The 19,003-nt window shown below is 53.4% G+C and overlaps 1 protein-coding gene and 1 long non-coding RNA gene across 2 annotated transcripts in view; both read right to left on the minus strand.

The window, feature by feature from the left end:
• Window positions 1–207, minus strand: part of LOC116559414 — a 564-nt gene extending 357 nt beyond the window's left edge. Inside the window, exon 1 of the long non-coding RNA XR_004272448.1 lies at window positions 126–207. This is a non-coding gene — a long non-coding RNA (uncharacterized LOC116559414). The remainder of the gene's footprint in view (window positions 1–125) is intronic.
• Window positions 1–12,741, minus strand: part of TKT (transketolase) — a 28,848-nt gene extending 16,107 nt beyond the window's left edge. The window contains exons 1-3 of the mRNA XM_032290208.1: window positions 12,505–12,741; window positions 1,188–1,305; window positions 202–315 (exon numbers count right to left, since the gene is read on the minus strand). Of these exons, the coding sequence (XP_032146099.1) occupies window positions 202–315; window positions 1,188–1,305; window positions 12,505–12,611 (339 nt within the window). The 5' untranslated portion in view covers window positions 12,612–12,741. The remainder of the gene's footprint in view (window positions 1–201; window positions 316–1,187; window positions 1,306–12,504) is intronic.
• Window positions 12,742–19,003: the final 6,262 nt, after the last annotated feature.

A 19,003-nucleotide genomic window follows, 5' to 3' on the forward strand; every position in this document is an offset into this window, starting at 1 on the left:
GTTTTATCTCCTTTGCTCCGGAGCTCCCGGTGGCCTCCCCTTGCCCCCCCCCCCCCCCCCCCCCGCTCCCCTTCCCCGCCGCCCCCCCCCCCGCCGCCCCCCCCCCCCCCCCCCCCCCCCGCTACCCTCCTCCTCGTCCCGCATGCCTGGGAAACAAGAAGTAGAGGCAGAGGTGCGGCAGGCTCTGGCGGGAGCCCTTACCGGGACCGGGTGCCCGTCCAAGTCAGAGCTGATCTTCCTCAGGTTCAGCAGCTCCGCCTCGGGCAGGAAGCCAGCTTCAGCCCAGACCGCGTACAGGATGGGAGCTGCATGGCCCTGCCGGGAGATGGACAGTGGGGTGGGGTCAGGTGGGGAGTGGATCCGCTTGGGGCTGTGCCTACTGCACACTGAGCCCTGGGGCCTGGCCGAGCTGGCCAACTGCAGCATCCATTTCAGGGGAGGAAGCAAGTGAAGGCCACTTCTCCCCTTTCAGTCCTCTTCAGTCTCTTGGTTTTCAGCCCAAAGTTCCCACAGCCAAGGCCAGGCGACACCAAGACAGGTGCAGGGGGCACAGCTGTGAGGCTAGATGAAGCCAAAACCCCAGCAGGCAGCCGGCCGCCCTAATCCCTGGTTTCTGGCATGGGAACAACTTGGACAGACTTCTAAGCTCTAAAACCTGCCCTGAGAGACCAGACACCACGGAGGCCAGCCTGGGCACAGGTGGATTTCAGGGGTCTGTGGCTGTGATTCCACCCAGAAGGGGCAGCTCAGGGGGGTCCCCATACAAAACCCAGCTAGAACACACCACTACCCCTGAGGGGGGCAAACCATGGCTTGGGGAGTGCTGGGGCAACAGAAAGAACAGGCAGGGAGCCCCAACCCAGACCTAGATGCCAGTCCTGCCTGTCAACACCCAGACTGGGCAGAACACACAGATGTTTCCATGGTCCCTACTCCATTTCTCTGGGTTAAAGCGTGGTTAGTGTACCCGGGCTCCATGGAAGAGCAACCCATTCAGTCCTGTATTCCTTAGCCAGCTGGGTCAGCACAGAGCAGGACACTGAGGGAGGGGCCAGGACGAACAGGGAGAAGGAACCTGGGAGAGGTGGGCTCAGCCAGGCCTCCTCAGAGACCACTCACCATTCCAGGGCCCGTGTGACCCCAGTCCCAGGCAAGGTGCGACTGGCAGTGGGCAGCTGGGCTCTTACCTTGGAAAGCACGAAGCGGTCATTGTGCGGGTTCCGGGGGTCCTGGGACTTGTAGCGCATGGTGTGGAAAAAGAGGACAGCCATGATCTCTGCAGCGCTGCAGCATGACGTGGGGTGGCTGTGGCCCAGGAGAGAAGACAGACACATGCATCATGGCCCTGGACCCCTGAGCTGTCCTGCTCAGCTGTACAGGCACCTGGGGGTGCATGTCCCGAGCAGTCACACAGGCCAGGCTTATCAGACAGCCACGTGCTCTTGGTCCCTGGGTGGGTGACACAGGGTCTCAAGAAGGCCACACTGGCAGCTTGGGGCCTGGGCCAGCTAGTGGGTGGCGGGACTGTCACACCTTCCCAGGGGCACCAGATCCTCAGAATCATGGTAACTGAAAGTATCTGGGGTTGGACTTGAGTAAGAAGGAAGGAGGGGCCCAGGAGAGATCTAGCACAGAAGAACCAGCCCAAGGCTGGCACTGCGGCTGGGGCGCCTACTGTTGGGTAGAGCCCAGTTCCCACCTGGTGGCCCCCAGGAGTCTAGGGACTCAGCAACCAAGGGGCGCCCGCCCTCCTACAACTGACCCCACATCCTGAAGTGACTGCCCAGACCCTGCCCGCTTGTGAAGGGCACCCTGACCTCTCAGCACCCAGGGATGTTGGGCCTGAGCCCATGGGGCAGGGAGTAACTGAGGCTCATGGAGTTACCACAAACCTCCCAGCAGCCTCCATGCATGGGGTGTGGTAGCCTGAAAAACTGGGCCTTGGGCTTTCCAGCTGCATCACTGGGCTACTGGAAAGCTTTAGAAATGGGCAATTTGAGGGCTGGTGGAGCTACCGGGAAGCAGGCTTTTGTGCAGAATTTTCAAAGCAAGACACACAGTCTCATTGTCTACAAGGCTACGATCACGTATTAATAAAAACGCCTTCTGCCTATGGACAGGGGCTGAGGTGGGGCCGACAAAGCAAGAATCTGCCCTCCAGTCTGGGAGTGGTAGCGCCATGGAGACCCCTTGACTTTTTAGATTCCTGTTTTAATCACAGAGCGGCTACTCAGCAATAGAAAATGCAAACGTCACATTTTAGGGATGGGACTCATTCAGGTCTCTTAGGCCCCACGTGAGTAATCCATAATCTAGCCCCTGCCAGGGAGAGGGGCTAGAGGCTGGGCTTCCTGCTGGGAAGTGCTGCAGGTCCTGGTCAGCCCTGAAGCCCCCGGTCCCAGGGTTTTGTTAAAAGGTCAGCCACAGGACACAGGCCTCCCAGGGGGGCCATTCCACATGCAGCTCAGCTCAGCCCTCTCGCTGCTCCCTGAGGTCCTTCACATGAAGACACGCCCCATGCCAAGCCCAAGGGCACATGCACCATCTGGAGCTCACGCCACCAACCTCCCGCCCCCTCCGGTCAGCGCTCCCACCGGGTTAGGGGTGAGTCGCACTCAGTGCAGACAAGTTAGTAGTAGAGAAATCCGGGAAACTGTCCATGCTGGTTTAGTACCAACATTCTTGCACACGATCATCTTATACTTAACTATTTCTATGAACTCCCGGTCATGGGAAAAGACACTACACCTGAAAGAGGGAGGTGAGGACATGGTAAATGAGAAACCCTTTTCTGCCTGGCAGGAACCCTAATCCCATGCTCCCAGTGCCAGCTTCAGCTGGAGGTCACCCCAGTCAGGCTGACCTCTCATCCTTCCCACCTCCAAGGGCAGCCCCAGCCCTGAGGGACCCTGTTTCTCAAGCCACGGTCCCATTAGGAGGAAGCCTTGGTGGGAGAAGGATGTGGGTGGACACTGGGCCAAGCGTTCCGGGAAGGAAGAAGGATGGCAAGTGCAGGGCTCCACCTGCCCTGTCCACCTTGATACCCCAGGGCGACAGTCCCACTGGCCACCAAGGAGTTCCAGGGAGAAACGGTATGTATGGCACAGGCTCTTTCTGCATGTGGCAGGGGCATGCCCAGGCCCAGATAGAGTAGACGTGGAGAGAGGAAGGTCAGCCACGAGGTGACAGCGAGGGAGAGAAGTAGAAGCTGCAGCTGATCCTCAGCCTTCCTTGCTAGGCCTCCAGCCTTTCATCCCCTCCAAAGGCTGCATCCAGCCTCCTGCGGGCACACTGTTCACTTCCACCAGGTGAACACAAAAGAAGGAACGCTTAGGAGCCAAGTGTCCCCCGACTCCTCCCCAGGCTTTTGGGGCTCTCCCTCAGCAGAGCACCCTGGGTTGGGAGTGTGAGCTGTGCCACTTGGGCTTGGTGACTTGAGCAAGTGCTTCACCAACCCAGGGCTCAGCTTCTTCACTTGGGAGAGCATCTGGGAGATGCAGTGAGATAACGCACGCACAGTACCCAGGTCTCTGGCAGCTGCCACCACCCACCAGGGGACCAACCCTCTCAGCACCTCCAGCTCTTTATCTACAGGCTGGGATGGTGACATCCCCCACCACTGCTGGCCACAGACAGGCAAGAGGGAAGAAATAAACGAAGGACTGAGGCCAAGCTGTGCACACTGTGAAGCACTGAGCACACAGGAGACAGTTACTTTCAGGCTCAACTTACTAGAGGGCCTTTGGGGCCAAAAGCATACATTTAAGCCTGTAGTCTCCTCCGGGCTGGAGTTTTTCCTGCCATTCATTCCAGACTGCCTGCACAACTGCAGGTGGATGCCCCATTCCGTGGCGCTGTGTATGACACTCTGGGTGAACACTGGCGGGAGATGAGACGAGGAGCGTGGTGGAGAGGCTGCAGAGCACTTATTGTACACCCCGGCTCTGGGATAAACCAGGCTTACAAGCATACTTGACGGTTTGCCAAAACAAACAAGCCCTGCCTTGGCCAGACAGTCCACTTATAGCCCCAATTAGTCCAACCTGTGAAGGTACTGTGCACAGCTTAGAACCAGACCCAAAGAAATGTGCTTAAAGCCTCCCCCACCACCACTCCCCTCCACGACAGCATAGATACTTCTAGATGTCCCCTGGCCAGGAGGCCCTCTCATCGCTTCAGTGCGCACTGCACCTGCTTACAGGATTCCATGCAGGAAAAGGCCAGAGTGGCTCCCTCACGCGCCGGCCGGGCTCCTTCAAGAGATAATAGACATCAGGCCAGGCGAGGCGGCCCACACCTGTAATTCCAGCACTTCGGGAGGCTGAGGTGGGCAGATCACCTGAGGTCAGGGGTTTATGACCAGCTTTGCCAACAGAGTGAATGAAACCTGTCTCTACTAAAAATACAAAAATTAGCCTGGCATGATGGCCGTGCCTGTTATCCCAGCTATGTGGGTGGCTGAGGCAGGAGAAATCTCTTGAACCTGGGAGGTGGAAGTTGCAGTAAGCCAAAGTTGCGCCACTGCACTCTAGCCTGGGCAACAGACTCCATCTAAAAAACAAACAAACAAACAAAAAAACACCCAAAAATACTCAGGAAACAACCCCAGGATGTCAGGGAAGACATCTTCCTATGCCTTGAACTACCTGAGCTGGCTTCTGCCTGGAAAGAACTTCTGGCTCCAGACCTCAGACTGTATCTTCAGATCTCTGCCCTGTGTCACCTCCTCCAAAAAGTCCTCCCTGACCACACTATCTGAAATAGCTCTTCTTCCCCTCACTCATGCTTGCCACCTGACATTATGTGGTTATTTCCTGTCTGCCCTACTGGAATACAAGCTCCCTGAGGACAGAGCTTTGGGCCTTACACTGGCCCAAATGACTCGAGCCCAGGAATTTGAGACCAGGCTTAGCAATGCACCCTGTCTCTACAAATAATTTTAAAAATTAGCTGGGTATGGTGGTGAGTGCCTCCCAGCTACTCAGGAGGCTAAGGTGAAAGGTTTGCTTGATCCCGGGAGGTCAAGGCTGCAGTGTGCCATGACCATACCATTGTACTCCAGCTTGGGGACACAGTGGAGACCCTGCTCCCCCCTCCCCCAAAAAAGGAATGAAGTACTGATTCATACAACATGGATCATACAACATGGATGACCCTCTAAAAATTATGATAAGTTAAAGAGGCCAGACCCAAAAGAACTCATTCTGTATAATTGCATTTATATAAAATGTCTAGAAGAGTTAAATTTAGAGACAGAAAATTAGATTAGTGGTTGAACAGGACACTGGGGGTGGAAATGGGGAGTGACAGCAAATATCCAGAAGAGATCTTTTAGGGAATATGGTCAATTTTTGTAGTAAATCTCTGCAAATTCATTAAAATCACTTACAACATTATGATACACCAATTATACCTTAAGCTGCTAAAAATTCATCTTTATTTTTTATTTATTTTTATTTTTTTGAGATAGAGTCTCATTCTGTCACCCAAGCTGTAGTGCAGTAGTGGCACGATCTCAGCTCACCACAACCTCCGCCTTCTGGGTTCCAGTGATTCTCCTGCCTCAGCCTCCCAAGTAGCTGGGATTACAGGCACCCGCCACCACACCCAGCTAATTTTTGTATTTTGGTAGAGGCAGGGTTTCACCATGTTGTCAGGCTGGTCTTGAACTCCTGACCTCAAATGATCCACCCACCTTGGCCTTCCAAAGTGCTGGGATTACAGGCGTGAACCATCACACCTGGCCTAAAAATTGTTGTTGTTGTTGTTTTAAAAAAAGGGCCGGGCATGGTGGCTCTCATGCCTATAATCCCAACACTTGGAGGAGGCTGAGGCAGGTGGGTGGATCACCTGAGGTCAGGAAATCGAGACCAGCCTGGCCAACATGGTAAAACCCCATCTCTACTAAAAATACAAAAACTAGCTGTGTGTGGTGACATGTACCTGTAATCCCAGCTACTGCAGAGACTGAGGCAGGAGAATTGCTTGAACCTGGGAAGTAGAGGTCGCAGTGAACCAAGATCAGGCCACTGCACTCCAGCCTGGGCGACAGAGTGAGACTCTGTCAAATAAATAAATAAATAAATAAATGGAAGAAAAAGGTGCTAGCAGAGCTCAGTAGAGGAAGTTCTTGGGCGTCCACACCTCCCTTCCAGCTGTGCAGTCCTCAGAGGTTCCACCCAGTGCACAAATGCAACTGACTTCTGAGCAACACCCAACTGCAGGTGGGCTCACCCAGCTCCTAGCACATCCACCCCCGCCTTCCTTGCCCCGTCATTCAGGGCAGGAGCAGAGCCTGCCTGAGGACCCAGCTCTGAGCAGGTCCCTGACCTCCAGGAGTGTTCCCAGCACCCAGGGTAGATAACTGGTCTGTGGCAAGAAGGTTCCTGATTTTGTGGGGTGAGGCTACAGTGACAACAAGCCTGACTCAAGAGGCAATGCTGAGGGGTCAGAGCCACAACAGGGGCTGGAGATTAGTCAGAGTCCATAGGAAGCCATGAGAAAGTCTCAGCCAGATGCTAACCAGGTCCTGTACTTTACCTCCTGTTTCTTACAACACTGATCTCCAACCCTGCAGAGGAGAGGTTACTCTCATTGGCAGAGAGCCAAGCACCCACCCCAGGGCGGCCAGTGTCTTCACACTGGGTGGGGAAATGCTGCTGCCGGGGCAATCTCAACGGCCAAACTCTTGCCTCAGTCGGGGCCAGGCTGGGTCCTGAGGCAGCCCAAAAAGAGAAGCAGGCCCAGAGAGGCGGGGCCATGTGGGGCCAGAGACTCCAGGAGGTCCTCAAGCCTTCAGCCAAAGCACCCCGGTGTTAGAGCTGAGTAACTGGGATACAATCCCAGCCACTTTAAGGGCACAGAGAGCACCAGGATGTAAAACCAGCAACGGCAGGTGGTGGTACCCCAGAGTCCACTCGCTCCACCCCCCAGCCCCACTCCTGAGGGACCTAGTTTGAAACCATCTATCCATGAACATCTCCTTTCAAGACAGAGAAAATGGCCTATAATCCCAGTATTTTGGGAGGCCGAGGCAGGTGGATTGCTTAAGCCCAGGAGTTTGAGACCAGCCTGGGTAAAATGACAAAACCCCAACTCTACAAGAAGTATAAAAATTAGCCAAGGTGTGATGGCTCATGCTTGTGGTCCCAGCTACTCCAGAGGCTGAGGTGAGAGGATCGTTTGAGCCCAGGAGGCGGAGGCTGCAGTGAGCAGAGATCATGCCACGGCCTTCCAGCCTGGGCAACCGAGACCCTGAGATAGAAAGGTTTGTTTTGTTTTGCTTTGTTTAAAAGACAGGGTTTTGCTGTTGCTCAGGCTGGGGTGCAGAGCCATGATCATAGCTCACTGCAGCCTTGAACTCCTGGACTCAAGTGATCCTCACACCTCAGCCTCCCAAATAGCTGGGACTACAGCGTGAGCATCACCATGCACAGCTTTTTTGTTTTTTTGGCAAAGATGAGGTCTCACTATGTTGCCAGGCTGGTCTTGAACTCCCAGGCTCAAGCAATCCTCCCACCCTGGCCTCCCAAAGTGCTGTGATTAGAGGTGTGAGCCACCGCACCTCACCAGAAGGGCCTTTCTAACAAAGACACGGCCTCTAGGAACAGAGCCGGGTTAGACTCACCTCCTTGAGTCCACTAGCCAGGCCTGGCCAGACATTACCCTCCCCAAGGCTGTGGGTCAGAAACCCTGGGGGACTTGTTGAAAGCACAGACCACCTTCCCTTTTGAATCAGGCCTGATCATGATGGAGTCCTCAGATGACGCTTGTGCTGTTTGGATGATGCCTGGTAGGTGAGAACTGAGAAATCCGGCCCTGGTAAGGGAAAACTGAGAAATCTTTGCCACCAACCTCAGCATCCAGGACACTTTTCTGACAAGGCCATTGGGTTTTGTTTTTCTAAAGCCAGGAAGAGCTGGACCCTTGCCACAATCCTTCAGTCCATGGAAGGAGATGACCCCAGAGAAGCTCTGGGCATTGTGGATGCAGCCTCAACAAAGCGCCTTCTGTGAGGGCTGTCCTTTCACCTCCAGGCCCAACTCCTGACAGAAGCCAGTGTCCTTGCTTCCCAGGCCGGGGGTCAGTGATGGGACAGGAATGGGAAAGCTATCAAGAAACCAGCCTGGGTCCTCACTGACAGAAAATATCCCCTGTCTCAGTGGGCAGCGAGCAAAAGACTGGACCAAAAAGCTGGACATGGTGGCATATGCCTGTAGTTCCAGCGACTCAGGAGGCTGAAGCAGGAGGATCGCTATAGCCCATGAGTTCAAGGCTGCAGGGAGCCATGACTGAGCCTCCGTAAACCTGGTGGGTGACAGAGCAAGACCCGTCTTTTTGTTTTGTTTTTGAGATGGAGTCATGCTCTGTCACTCAGGCTGGAGTAGAGTGGTGTGCTCTTGGCTCACTGTAACCACCACCTACTGGGTTCAGGCAATTTGCCTGCCTCAGCCTCCTGAGTAGCTGGGACTGCAGGCGCACACTGCCACGCCCGGCTAATTTTTTGTATTTTAGTAGAGATGGGGTTTCACCATGTTGCCCAGGCTGGTCTTGAACTCCTGAGCTCAGGCAATCCACCCACCTCAGCCTCCCAAAATGCTGAGATTACAGGTGTGAGACCCTGTCTTAAAAAAAAAAAAAGTGCCCGGCCAAGACCTTGTCAAAAAAAAAAAAGAAAGAGAGAGAGAGAGAGAAAGAAAGAAAGAAAGAGAGAGAGAGAGAGACAAAGAGGGAGGACTGGAATGGATCAAAGTCCTGTGAGCTACCCCGGAAAGGGGACATCCTGACAAATTGTCACTTTAGCTGTGACTACAGCCCAGATTGAGCCAGGGCTCCCAGGCTGAGCCTTCACTCTATGCCTCACTGCAGTGAGGGGACAGTGGGCCTCAAGATAAACATCTGGGGACCAGAAACAGAACACTGCCTGTGTCTCAAGTCTTCCTTGATTAACTTGTATGCACACACACAAACACACTCTTGGCACACACCTTTCAAATTATGGTTGCATAGCAATGTTACTTCCTTCTGAAAATTAAGTTTTTCCTACTTTTTTTGCATATTTTAAACATATACATACACACAGCCACTGTATTTTAGGTATCTTTTTTTTCTTTTGCAAATGGATACTTTTTGAGTTCAGTGAGCTTCCCCCTCCAAGGCATTACAATGTAAACATGGTGTAACTCTCAGTCACCACAGTATCTTTCCGGAGGAGGAGTAAAGGCTAAGGCAGTGAGGAAATCAGACTTTGCCTAACAAAGAACTAGGAGACCCACTGGACACCCCACTCTTTCAGAGCACCCTACACTTGTATATCTTACTTCTCTCCAAGTGCCTTTCAAACCGACTAATATCCACCATGGTTGTATCTGGTCTTCCCCTTCACCTTTTTCACCATTCTCCAGCCTGGCACAGACCACTTGCCCAAAAGTCATTCTTTTTTTTTTTTTTGAGATGAAGTTTCGCTCTTATTGCCAAGGCTGGAGTGCAACGGCGTAATCTGGCTCACCACAACCTCTGCCTCCCAAGTTCAAGTGCTTTTCCTGCCTCAGTCTCCCGAGCAACTGGGATTACAGGTACCTACCACCACACCTGGCTAATTTTTTGTATTTTTAGTAGGAATGGGGTTTCACCATGCTGGCTAGGGTGGTCTTGATCTCCTGACCTTTAGATGATCCACTCACCTACGCCTCCAAAAGTGCTGGGATTACAGACATGGGCCACCGCGCCTGGCCAAAGCATTCCTATTTACTTTTGGAGACAGGGTCTTGCTATGTTACCCAGGCTGGTCTTGAACTCCTGGCCTCAAGTGATCCTCCCGTCTTGGACCCCTAAAGTGCTGGCATTACAGGCATGCAACACCATGCCCAACTACTTTTCATTTCTTTCTTTTACTTTTTCTTTTTTTAGATAGGGTCTTACTCTGTCACCCAGGCTGGAGTATGGTGGCATGTTCAAGGCTCACTGCAGCCTCAACCTCTTGGGCTCAAGTGATCCTCTGCCTCAGCCTCCCAAGTAGCTGGGACTACAGGTACACATCACCACACCTGGACAATCAAAAAAATTTTTTTTGACGACACGGTGGGCAATCCCAGAACTTTGGGAAGACAAGATGCGTGGATCACCTGAGGTCAGGAGTTCAAGATCAGCCTGGCCAACATGGTGAAACCCTATCTCTACTAAAAATACAAAAATTACCTGGGTGTGGTGGCAGTTGCTTGTAATCCCAGCTACTAGGGAGGCTGAGGGAAGAGAATCGCTTGAACCCAGGAGGCAGAGATTGCAGTGAGCCAAGACAGTGCCATTGCACTCTAACCTAGCCTAGAGCAAGACTCCCCTCAAAAAAAAAAAATTTTTTTTAAGCTATGGGGTCTCACTGTGTTGCCCAGGTTGATCTGGAACTCCTAGGCTCGAGTAGTCCTCCCACCTCGGCCTCCCAAAGTGCTGTGATTACAAGTATGCCCAGCCAAGAAGCATTCCTGACAGCATGAGCCCCACCAGACAGTATGGAATGGCCACCAATTAGCTGTTTGGGCAAGTAACTTAACACACTAGCCTCAATGTCCCCATCTATAAAATGTGAATACATCTATTTTGCCAGACACCAAGAGGTAGGAAAAGAAGAAAGAAAAGAAAAGAAAGTTAAAAAAGAAAAAAAAAATGTGAATACAACACAATGTATCTCACAGGGTTATTTTCAGGATGCAATGAATGATGATGCTGTGTCATGCCACAGATACCTACTTAGCAGCTCAGGAACCCTATAAATATCTGCATGTTTTATCTAGCTCTGTAAGATGCTCAAATGTGCAATACTACTTAGCTGGCTAATTGCTGTCGTCTCTCTCCAGCTAGACCTCAGAACCCCTGAAATGGCCAAAGGCAGCAGGTTCAATAGTACCAAAAAAGCCACACAAGGTGTGCAGAGCTACCGTGTGCCAGGCTGGCGAAGGGGGAGCTGAGTAAGCCAGGTCCCTGCCTAAGCAGGAGATACCCCCCACACGTGGTAAGACTGATACAAACCTAGGAGAGCTAACAGGTCCAAAGTGTTCAAGGAAGTGGGTGGGGGTGGGGGAAGGGCTTTCGAGAAAGGCATCTAATCCCTTCTGAGAACAGGTTGTCTTAAGGGCACAAAGGGTGAATGTGTATCCACCCAGAATGGTGAAAAGATTTATTTCTTAATAATATATCCTGTATGAAATTGGCCAGAAGCCAGACTCTTGACTGCCTGAAACACAGAGCTTGTTTGGGAAGGTCCCTGGAAATCATCCACCACGCAACCCTCACAACCCTGTCCTGAGCCCGGCACACTGCTGGCACTATGGCCTCATAGCAGCCTCCAAGTAGAGCACTGGAATCCTTGAAATCATCCAGCGTGGTAAGTGCCATTACTGTCCCCACTTTCACAGAGTTGGAAGCAGGCTCTGAAGTACTTCACTGGCTGACCCCCTCAACCACCCTACTGGATACATCCAGCTGCATGAACGGTGGCCTCATTAATTATCCCTGTCCCCGATACAGAGGAGGCTCCTTGGGATCAGCAACTGCCTTTATCTACCTCCTGGGCCAGAAGGGCTGGCCGGGGAAGGATCTTGGGGGATGGGCACGCCAGGCCCTGCCAGGGAGAAAGAGCCCCTGGTGGCTGGCCCTGCCCCACGACTTCATTCCCGGCGCTAGGGCCCTGGAACTCCGTCCTTGCGGCTCTCGGCCTTCTCAGTCTCCTTCCCCTCTGCCTCCTCCCGCCCAGGTCAAATCATAGACCTCCCCTTTACAATGGATGCCACGGTTCTGCATCCACGCGCCACCGTCCTCCTCCCTCTTCCCGGATCAGCCCGCCGCTGCCTGGCGTCTAAGCAGCCCCTTGCACCAAACTCGGCCCAACCCGAGGGTGGTAGGAGACGGGGGAGGGGAGCGTAGTCAGGTCGGGAGAAAGCCAGGTGCGGGCGTCTCCTGCAAGAGGAGTTAAAACAGGCTCTCTGGAGTTGACTGCTGGGGCTCAAATCCCAGATCTCCCTGTGTGTAACTTCAGGCAGCTGACTCACTCGGAGCCTCCGTTTCCCCATCTGGAGTGGGGAACACTCCCGGCAGCGCCCACACAGCCGGGTGGTGGAGAGGGTTAAGAGGGCTGCGTTCTCGGGAACAGCAATAATGGTGGCCTTCCCGGCATCGCCCTAAAGGGGACTCGGCGAGTCGTGAGCCCATCCCCCGCGCCACCGTGCAGCGGCGCGGCAGGAGTCCCGCGGGGGACAGAGCCGGCCTGGGGCGCACGGGACACCTGGGCCCACGCGGCCGAGCCCCGGCAGCGGGGTGAGTGCGCCGCGCAGCGGAAGGGCGCCTGCAGCCCGGGGCCCTGCGAGGCGCGCGTCTCCGCCCTCCGATGGCGCCCGGGCAGCCTTCCTCGTCTTGGCACCGCGCAGCGCGACCCCCAGCCCGCGGCGACCCAGGCCGCTACAGACACCCCCCGCCCCGCCCGCGCCGCGCCCCCGGCCCACGCTGGGCACTCACCCGGAGCCCGCCGCCGTGGTGGCCTGGATGGAGCTGATGCGCAGGCGGTTGGCCGTGTCCTTCAGGGCCTGCAGCTTCTGCTGGTCAGGCTTGTGGTAGCCCTCCATGGTGCGGCGGGCGGGGACTGGGCGCACACGCGGACACGCAGAGGTAGCGGCGGCTCCCGCGGCGACAAGCAGCAGCCGAGGCCAGGCGCGGGGCGGGGACGCGTTAAGACTCCGGGAGGGGCAGGGCGAGGGGAGGCGGGGCTCGGATCACCCCAGGCCTCCGGTCCCGCCCCGTCCGGGGCCGCCGCCTGCCCGCTCCCCGCCCCTGCCTGGCTCAGAGCTGGGCGGCTGCAGACTGCTGGGTTCGCAGTTAACCACACACACCAATAATGATAGCACAACTGACAAATCAAGGTTGGAGGCTTGGCTCCTGCCTCGAAGGCCTCTTTGTCTCCCTCCTCCACACAGTCCTCCGTGGAATTGTCACGGGTAATCCCATTTTAGAGATGAACAAACTGAGGCTTGGCAAGGACAATCAAGGTCGCTAGGCTGCTGGGTGCCAGCGGATCAACCCCAGCCCCAAGAGAGTGCCCGACTTTACTATTAGTAGTAACAGAATTTTCAGACGGAGTTTCACTGTTGTCGCCCAGGCTGGAGTGCAATGGAGCGTTCTCGGTTCACTGTAACCTCCGCCTCCCAGGTTCAAGCGATTCTCCGGTCTCAGCCTCCCCAGTGGCTGGGATTACAGGGGTGAGCCACCACGCCCGGCTAATTTTTGTATATTTAGTAGAGCCGGATTTTCATCATTTTGGTCAAGCTGGTCTCGAACTCCTGACCTCAGGTAATCCTCACGCCTCAGCCTCCCAAACTGCTGGGATTACCGGCGTGAGCCACGTCGATCGGCCAACTGTTATTATTTTTTAATAATTAAAAAAAATTGTTGGCTGGGCGTGGTGGCTCAGGCCTGTAATCCCAGCACTTTGGCCAAGGCAGGCGAATCACCTGAAGTCGGGAGTTCAAGACCAGCCTGACCAACATGGTGAAACCCCGTCTTTAAAAAAATAAAATAAAATAAATAAATAAAAATTGGTTTTTTTTTTTCGGCTGGGCACGATGGGTCATACCTGTAATCCCAACACGTTGGGAGGCCAAGGCAGGCAGATAATGAGCTCAAGAGATCAAGACCATCCTGGCCAACATGGTGAAATCTCATCTCTGCTAAAAATACAAAAATTAGCTGGGTGTGGTGTCATGTACCTGTAGTCTCAGCTACTCAGGAGGCTGAGGTGAGAGAATCTCTTCAACCCGGGAGGTGGAGGTTGCATTGAGCCAAGACGGTGCCACTGCACCCAGCCTGGAGACAGAGGGAGACTTGGTCTCAAAAAAAACCCTGTTTTTTCTTTGAAATGGGGTCAGTCACCCACTGTCACCCAGGCTGGAGTGCAGTGGAGTGATTACGGCTTCCTGCAGCGTCGGCCTCCTGGGCTCAAGTGATCCTTCTGCCTCAGACTCAAAAGTAGCTGAGACTATTGGTGCATACTACCACACCTGCCTAATTTTTGTCTATTTTGTAGAGATGAGATCTCACCATGTTACTCAGGCAGGTCTGGAACTCCTAAGCTCAAGCCATCCGCCCACCTCTGCCTCCCAAAGTGTCTGGATTACAGACATGAGCCCTGGTGCCCAGCCACTCTGGGCTTTAGAGACCTGCACAGGGGATGGGGATTATTGAAAATGAGAATAAGATAGTGGTAACAACAATGCCAGGTGGTGATAACTGAGAAATTACTAGGGAAGACCCTTTATAAATTATCAGGGCCTAGAAACACTGCCGACTCTTAGGGAGATTTTTGGGTTTGCTTCCAGGTCTGTAGGGACAGGGGCACCCACCACTACTGTTACCACACCACATGGTCCCCAGAGGGATGAGGCTTCCCAGAGTGGGAGTAGGGAGGGGACTTTCATCACAGACACTGTCTCATTCAATCCGCCCACCACACTTGGCCAGTAAGGTCCATACTGCCTACAATGCCTATTTTACAGAGGAAGAAGCTCCATTTGACAGAGGAGAGATAAAGGCAAGACCCTCGAATGGGTGGCTGGGCAGGGAGCTAAAACCCTGAGAGGGCCAAGAGGCACCAGTGGCCATCCTGTGTCCTCTGTGTCCTCCCTGCATTGCCCATACTCAGAGAGCTCTGGGTCATGAGACAATGGCCTGAATTTGAGTGAGTCCCCAGCTCACCTCCAGGTGCTCCTCTGCTGGCCTGGCCCCCAAATGCCAAATCAGATCCTAAGTATGGCATCCCATAGTGCCTGGCTCCTGCTGGCCCAGCCTGCAGAGACTGCCCTGTGGTGTCTGGCTGGTGAGGACTCTGGGCTACGATTGGAATGAGGGGGGCCCAAGGGTGTGCCACGCTCAGAGGCCTGGCAAGTGCCACCTCTGTCCTCACTCTGCTCACTGGTAAAAGGGCAAACCCTTGAAATCTTTTGAAAGCTCTGTGCCTTCCAACTCTGTGGCCCTTAGGGCAGTGCCTCCCTAAGGGAGTGGCCTCAATTTCCCCACCTGCCTAACGGGACGCATCCTTATCACTCTGTACCCCCTCTGGTCTCTGACAATGGCACAGGGCTCACCATGGCTCTGGACACCTGGAAGTAATGGAAAGAAAATTGTCCCCTCCCCACCACCTGGGGCTCTGGGGACCTCAGAGCAGCTTCCTCTCCTCTTGGGGTTCTACATGAATGGGGCCTGTGACATTATGATATACATATATAGGTTCCTGGCTTAGAAGTCCCCCCAGCCCTTGTTATACCATTGGGGTGTTTTAGGCGTCAGGAGCAGACCTCAGAAACAGTCTCTCAAGCCTTCTCCTACCCTCATTTCACCTGCTCCTTTCCCCATGGCAGGATCTCCTCCTGGCGGTCTGTCTTGGAGCTGGCCATAAATAAGTTCTCTCACCTACCTGGTGTAATTGTAGGTCATTAGATCCCCATGAGAAGGGGTTCTGTCCCATACCCAGGAGGAGGGAAGACCAGAGTGGATGCAGAGTGATAAGGATGAGTCCCATTAGGCAGGTGGGGAAATTGAAGCCACTCCCTTAGGGAGCCACTGCTCTAAGGGCCACAGAGTTGGAAGGCACAGAGCTTTCAAAGGGTTTCAAGGGTTTGCCCTTTTACCAGACAGTGAGCTTCCCAGAGAGGCCAAGAAGAGTCAGGACACACAGGTCTTGCTGGGTTTCCCCACTCAGTCGATTAGTATTAGGTCATATACTTTTGGTCTAATCACATTTCCGCAAGATTGTCAATCATCTCTATCCAGGAGCTTCTGGACAGCAGAACACATGGAGGCTCACAGAAAGGTGAACAAGAACTCATCCATGTGCTGGGAGGGCGCACATTCCAGCTCCGTGGAAACAATAGCTCCTTCACCAGGGACTTCCCTATGTATCTCTTTGCCTAGCTGTTTATTTGTATCTCTTTGCCTAGCAGTTTATTTTGTATCCTTTAAGATATCCTTTGTAACTAACTCATAAATGTATCTCTGCCTATGTGTCTCTTTGCCCAGCCGTTTATTTGTATCTCTTTGCCTAGCTGTTTATTTGTATCCTTTAAGGTATCCTCTGTAACTAACCAATAAGTGTGCTTTCCTGAGTTTTGAGAGCTCCTCTAGAAAATTAATTGAACACAAAGAGGGAGTGGTGGGAACCCCAGCTTGAAGCTGGTCAGTCCCAATCTTGCGACTCATGCGAAGGAGGAGGTGGTATTGGGGGACTGAACCCACAAACCTGTGGTTTCTGAGACTGCCTTCAGGTAATTTGCATCAGAATGGAATGGAGCTGGAGGGCACCCAGCTGGTGTCGCTGCAGAATTGCTTGCTTGCTGGGTGCATGGGGAGAAACCCCCGCACATTTGATCACAGAAACCTTTTGTGTTGATTGTTGTGGTGTGAGCGCAGAGGAAAAACAGAGTTTGAGTGTTTTCCCTTTCACAGGGCCCAAGGGTTCAGCCTTATTTTAAGAACTCTTGGTCTTCCTGAAGGTCAGCTTCAGACCCAGAATCCTGGGCTAGCTGGAGGTGTTACGAGCACCCAGTTTGATCAGGGTGGTTCCCGTGTCCCCATGTCCCAGGATCTTTAATCAAACGCACACACCTCGGAAGTCATATGGCACTTGGGAGAAAGCCCGGGATCCTGTCTGGCTTCCAGCTAATATCTGGCTCCCTGCTGCCCTCACACCCCATCTTCTCCCAGCCTCCTATTCACCCTCCCCATGGCTGCCAGAGAACTGTTCCTCCCTGGTGTAACTCCCACATTCTTCTTCCTCCACCATTTGAATAAAATTCAGGTTCCCCAGCCCCACTCATCTCAGCCACACTGACCTTGCATTCCTTAAAATACACCAAGCCCACTCCCTCCTAGAGGTGTTGCACAGGCTGCCCCCTGAGCCAGCAGAGCCCTTCCTGAGGCTCCTCACACAGCCTGGATGTAGAGCCATGCTTCCCGTCACACTGCCTGTCTTGGTCTCTGCGGGCTATCTGCCTATCTACATGATCTGTCAGCTCCAGGAGAGCCAGGATGCAGTCTCTTGTCCCTGGCCCTATCCCCAGGGACTACAATTGGGTCTCATATACAATAGGTACTCAGTGAATGCCTGCAGAATGAAAGCATGAATGTCAAGTGGTGTGCCTGAGGACACACAGCCAGCAAGTGCTAGTGCCCTTCATTCTGGCCTTTCTAGAAACTGAGACACAAAGGTGCTCTGTTGGAGGGTAGGAAGTGGCACAAATGTCCTGCTGCTGGCATCAGGTGCCAGCAGAGGCCACAGTGACCTGAGAGCAGAGGCATATGCTGGAATCTGAGCTGTCCCCCAGGACCTGTGCAGCACTAGGGAGAAGGGCACCCTCAGAGGATCCAAGATAGTGCGAGTCCCCACAAAGAGTTACCCACAGCCACTCCCCAGGGATCTCCAGGATCACTAAAAGGGGCCTGAGTGGGGTCAGGGTCCTGAGGGGTGCCATGCCACCCAGTATTGTTACTGGACGACGGCTTTGACCACTCAGACACTGCTGATGGATTGTAGTGGCTGCCTAGAATGGAATGTGGAGCAGAGAGTTCTGAATTGCCTTTGAGCCTGAAATGCCCTGGCATGGGAGACTGGCAGTGTCAGGAAGTCATGTCCCACCTCTTCATGTCCCCTGTGCTTTGGGAACCCAGAGGGGGCTGCACTTAAGTCAGGCATGAGGAACCCCAGGTTGCAGGAACTGTTTGACACTCACACTCACACTCACAGATGATGCTCACACACCCCTCACATGTTTGTTGTTGTTAAGAGACCCACCGATGGTTGACTTTTATAATTAGGAAAATAGCAAAGTAGGCTGGGCATGGGCTCACACCTGTAGTCCCAGCACTTTGGGAGGCCAAGGCAGGCGGATCACTTGAGGTCAGAAGTTCCAGACCAGCCTGGCCAACATGGTGAAACCCTGTCTCTACTAAAAATACAAAAATTAGCTGGGCGTTTTGGTGAGGGCCTGTAATCCCAGCTACTTGGGAGGCTGAGGCAGGAGAATCACTTGAACCTGGGAGGCGGAGGTTGCAGTGAGCCAAAATCACTCCACTGTGTTCCATCCTGGGAGACAAAGCTAGACTCCTTCTCAAACAAACAAACAAACAAACAAATAAAACAAACAAAAAAGAAAAAGAAAATTCTATCTTGAAAAAGTAGCTAGGGAAGTTGGGGCCAAGCTGCATTTTTCTGAACACACATTATCTCTTCGTTTCCTATGATTATGTAAAGCTGCTTCTGTGTTTCATAAGCCAGGCTGCTGCCCTGGATGTTTTTGGGTTGGGAGCAAAGCCCCAGGCAGTGGGAGCTTGATGGTGCCTCTTCTGTCCTTGCTTTGCTATCCACATAAAACTCAGGGCAAAGCCATCCTGATGTGCTCCTGCATGCTCACCAAGTGGGCACTGATGAGGCATGAATGGGCCCTGCGCAGCTGCGTTCCTGAGTGACAGCACTGAGCATTGCTTTGGCAGGGCTGGGCCCACGAGTGTGCTCCCGGGACATGCCTGGGCCAGCCTCTGGAAGCCCCTAGCCAGCACAGGGCTTGCAAAGGAGCCAACATCCAGCTCTGGGTCCTCAGGACACTGTCTTTGATTCATATCCAGGGTTGGCTGCCTGCCGGGGCCTGGGAGGAGTCCTCGTGGGGTGAGTGTCAAGCTTGTGCCCTCCTGTGCTGAGTAGACAGCCTTGCTCCTGAGTACCCAAAAGGGGCATGTAGGTTGACTGAGTTTTAATACATCTATCTCTCCTCTCAATGCCTGAAATTTTCCTCTGGAGGCATTTTGGGGGAAATGCCTCTTTCAGTAATGTTGCTCCCAGGAAGATGAGAACACGAATGGTTCAATTCATTCACAGAATGTCTGATTTCTCTTGCACTCAATTTATTTTTGCTTTTAAAAAATATTTAATTATTCCTCCTCCTCCTCCTCCTCCTCCTCCTCCTCCTCCTCCTCC

This window comes from Sapajus apella, unplaced genomic scaffold (assembly GCF_009761245.1).
Source record: "Sapajus apella isolate SASKATOON/1434 unplaced genomic scaffold, GSC_monkey_1.0 scaffold23, whole genome shotgun sequence".
Classification (NCBI taxonomy): Eukaryota; Metazoa; Chordata; class Mammalia; order Primates; family Cebidae; genus Sapajus; species Sapajus apella.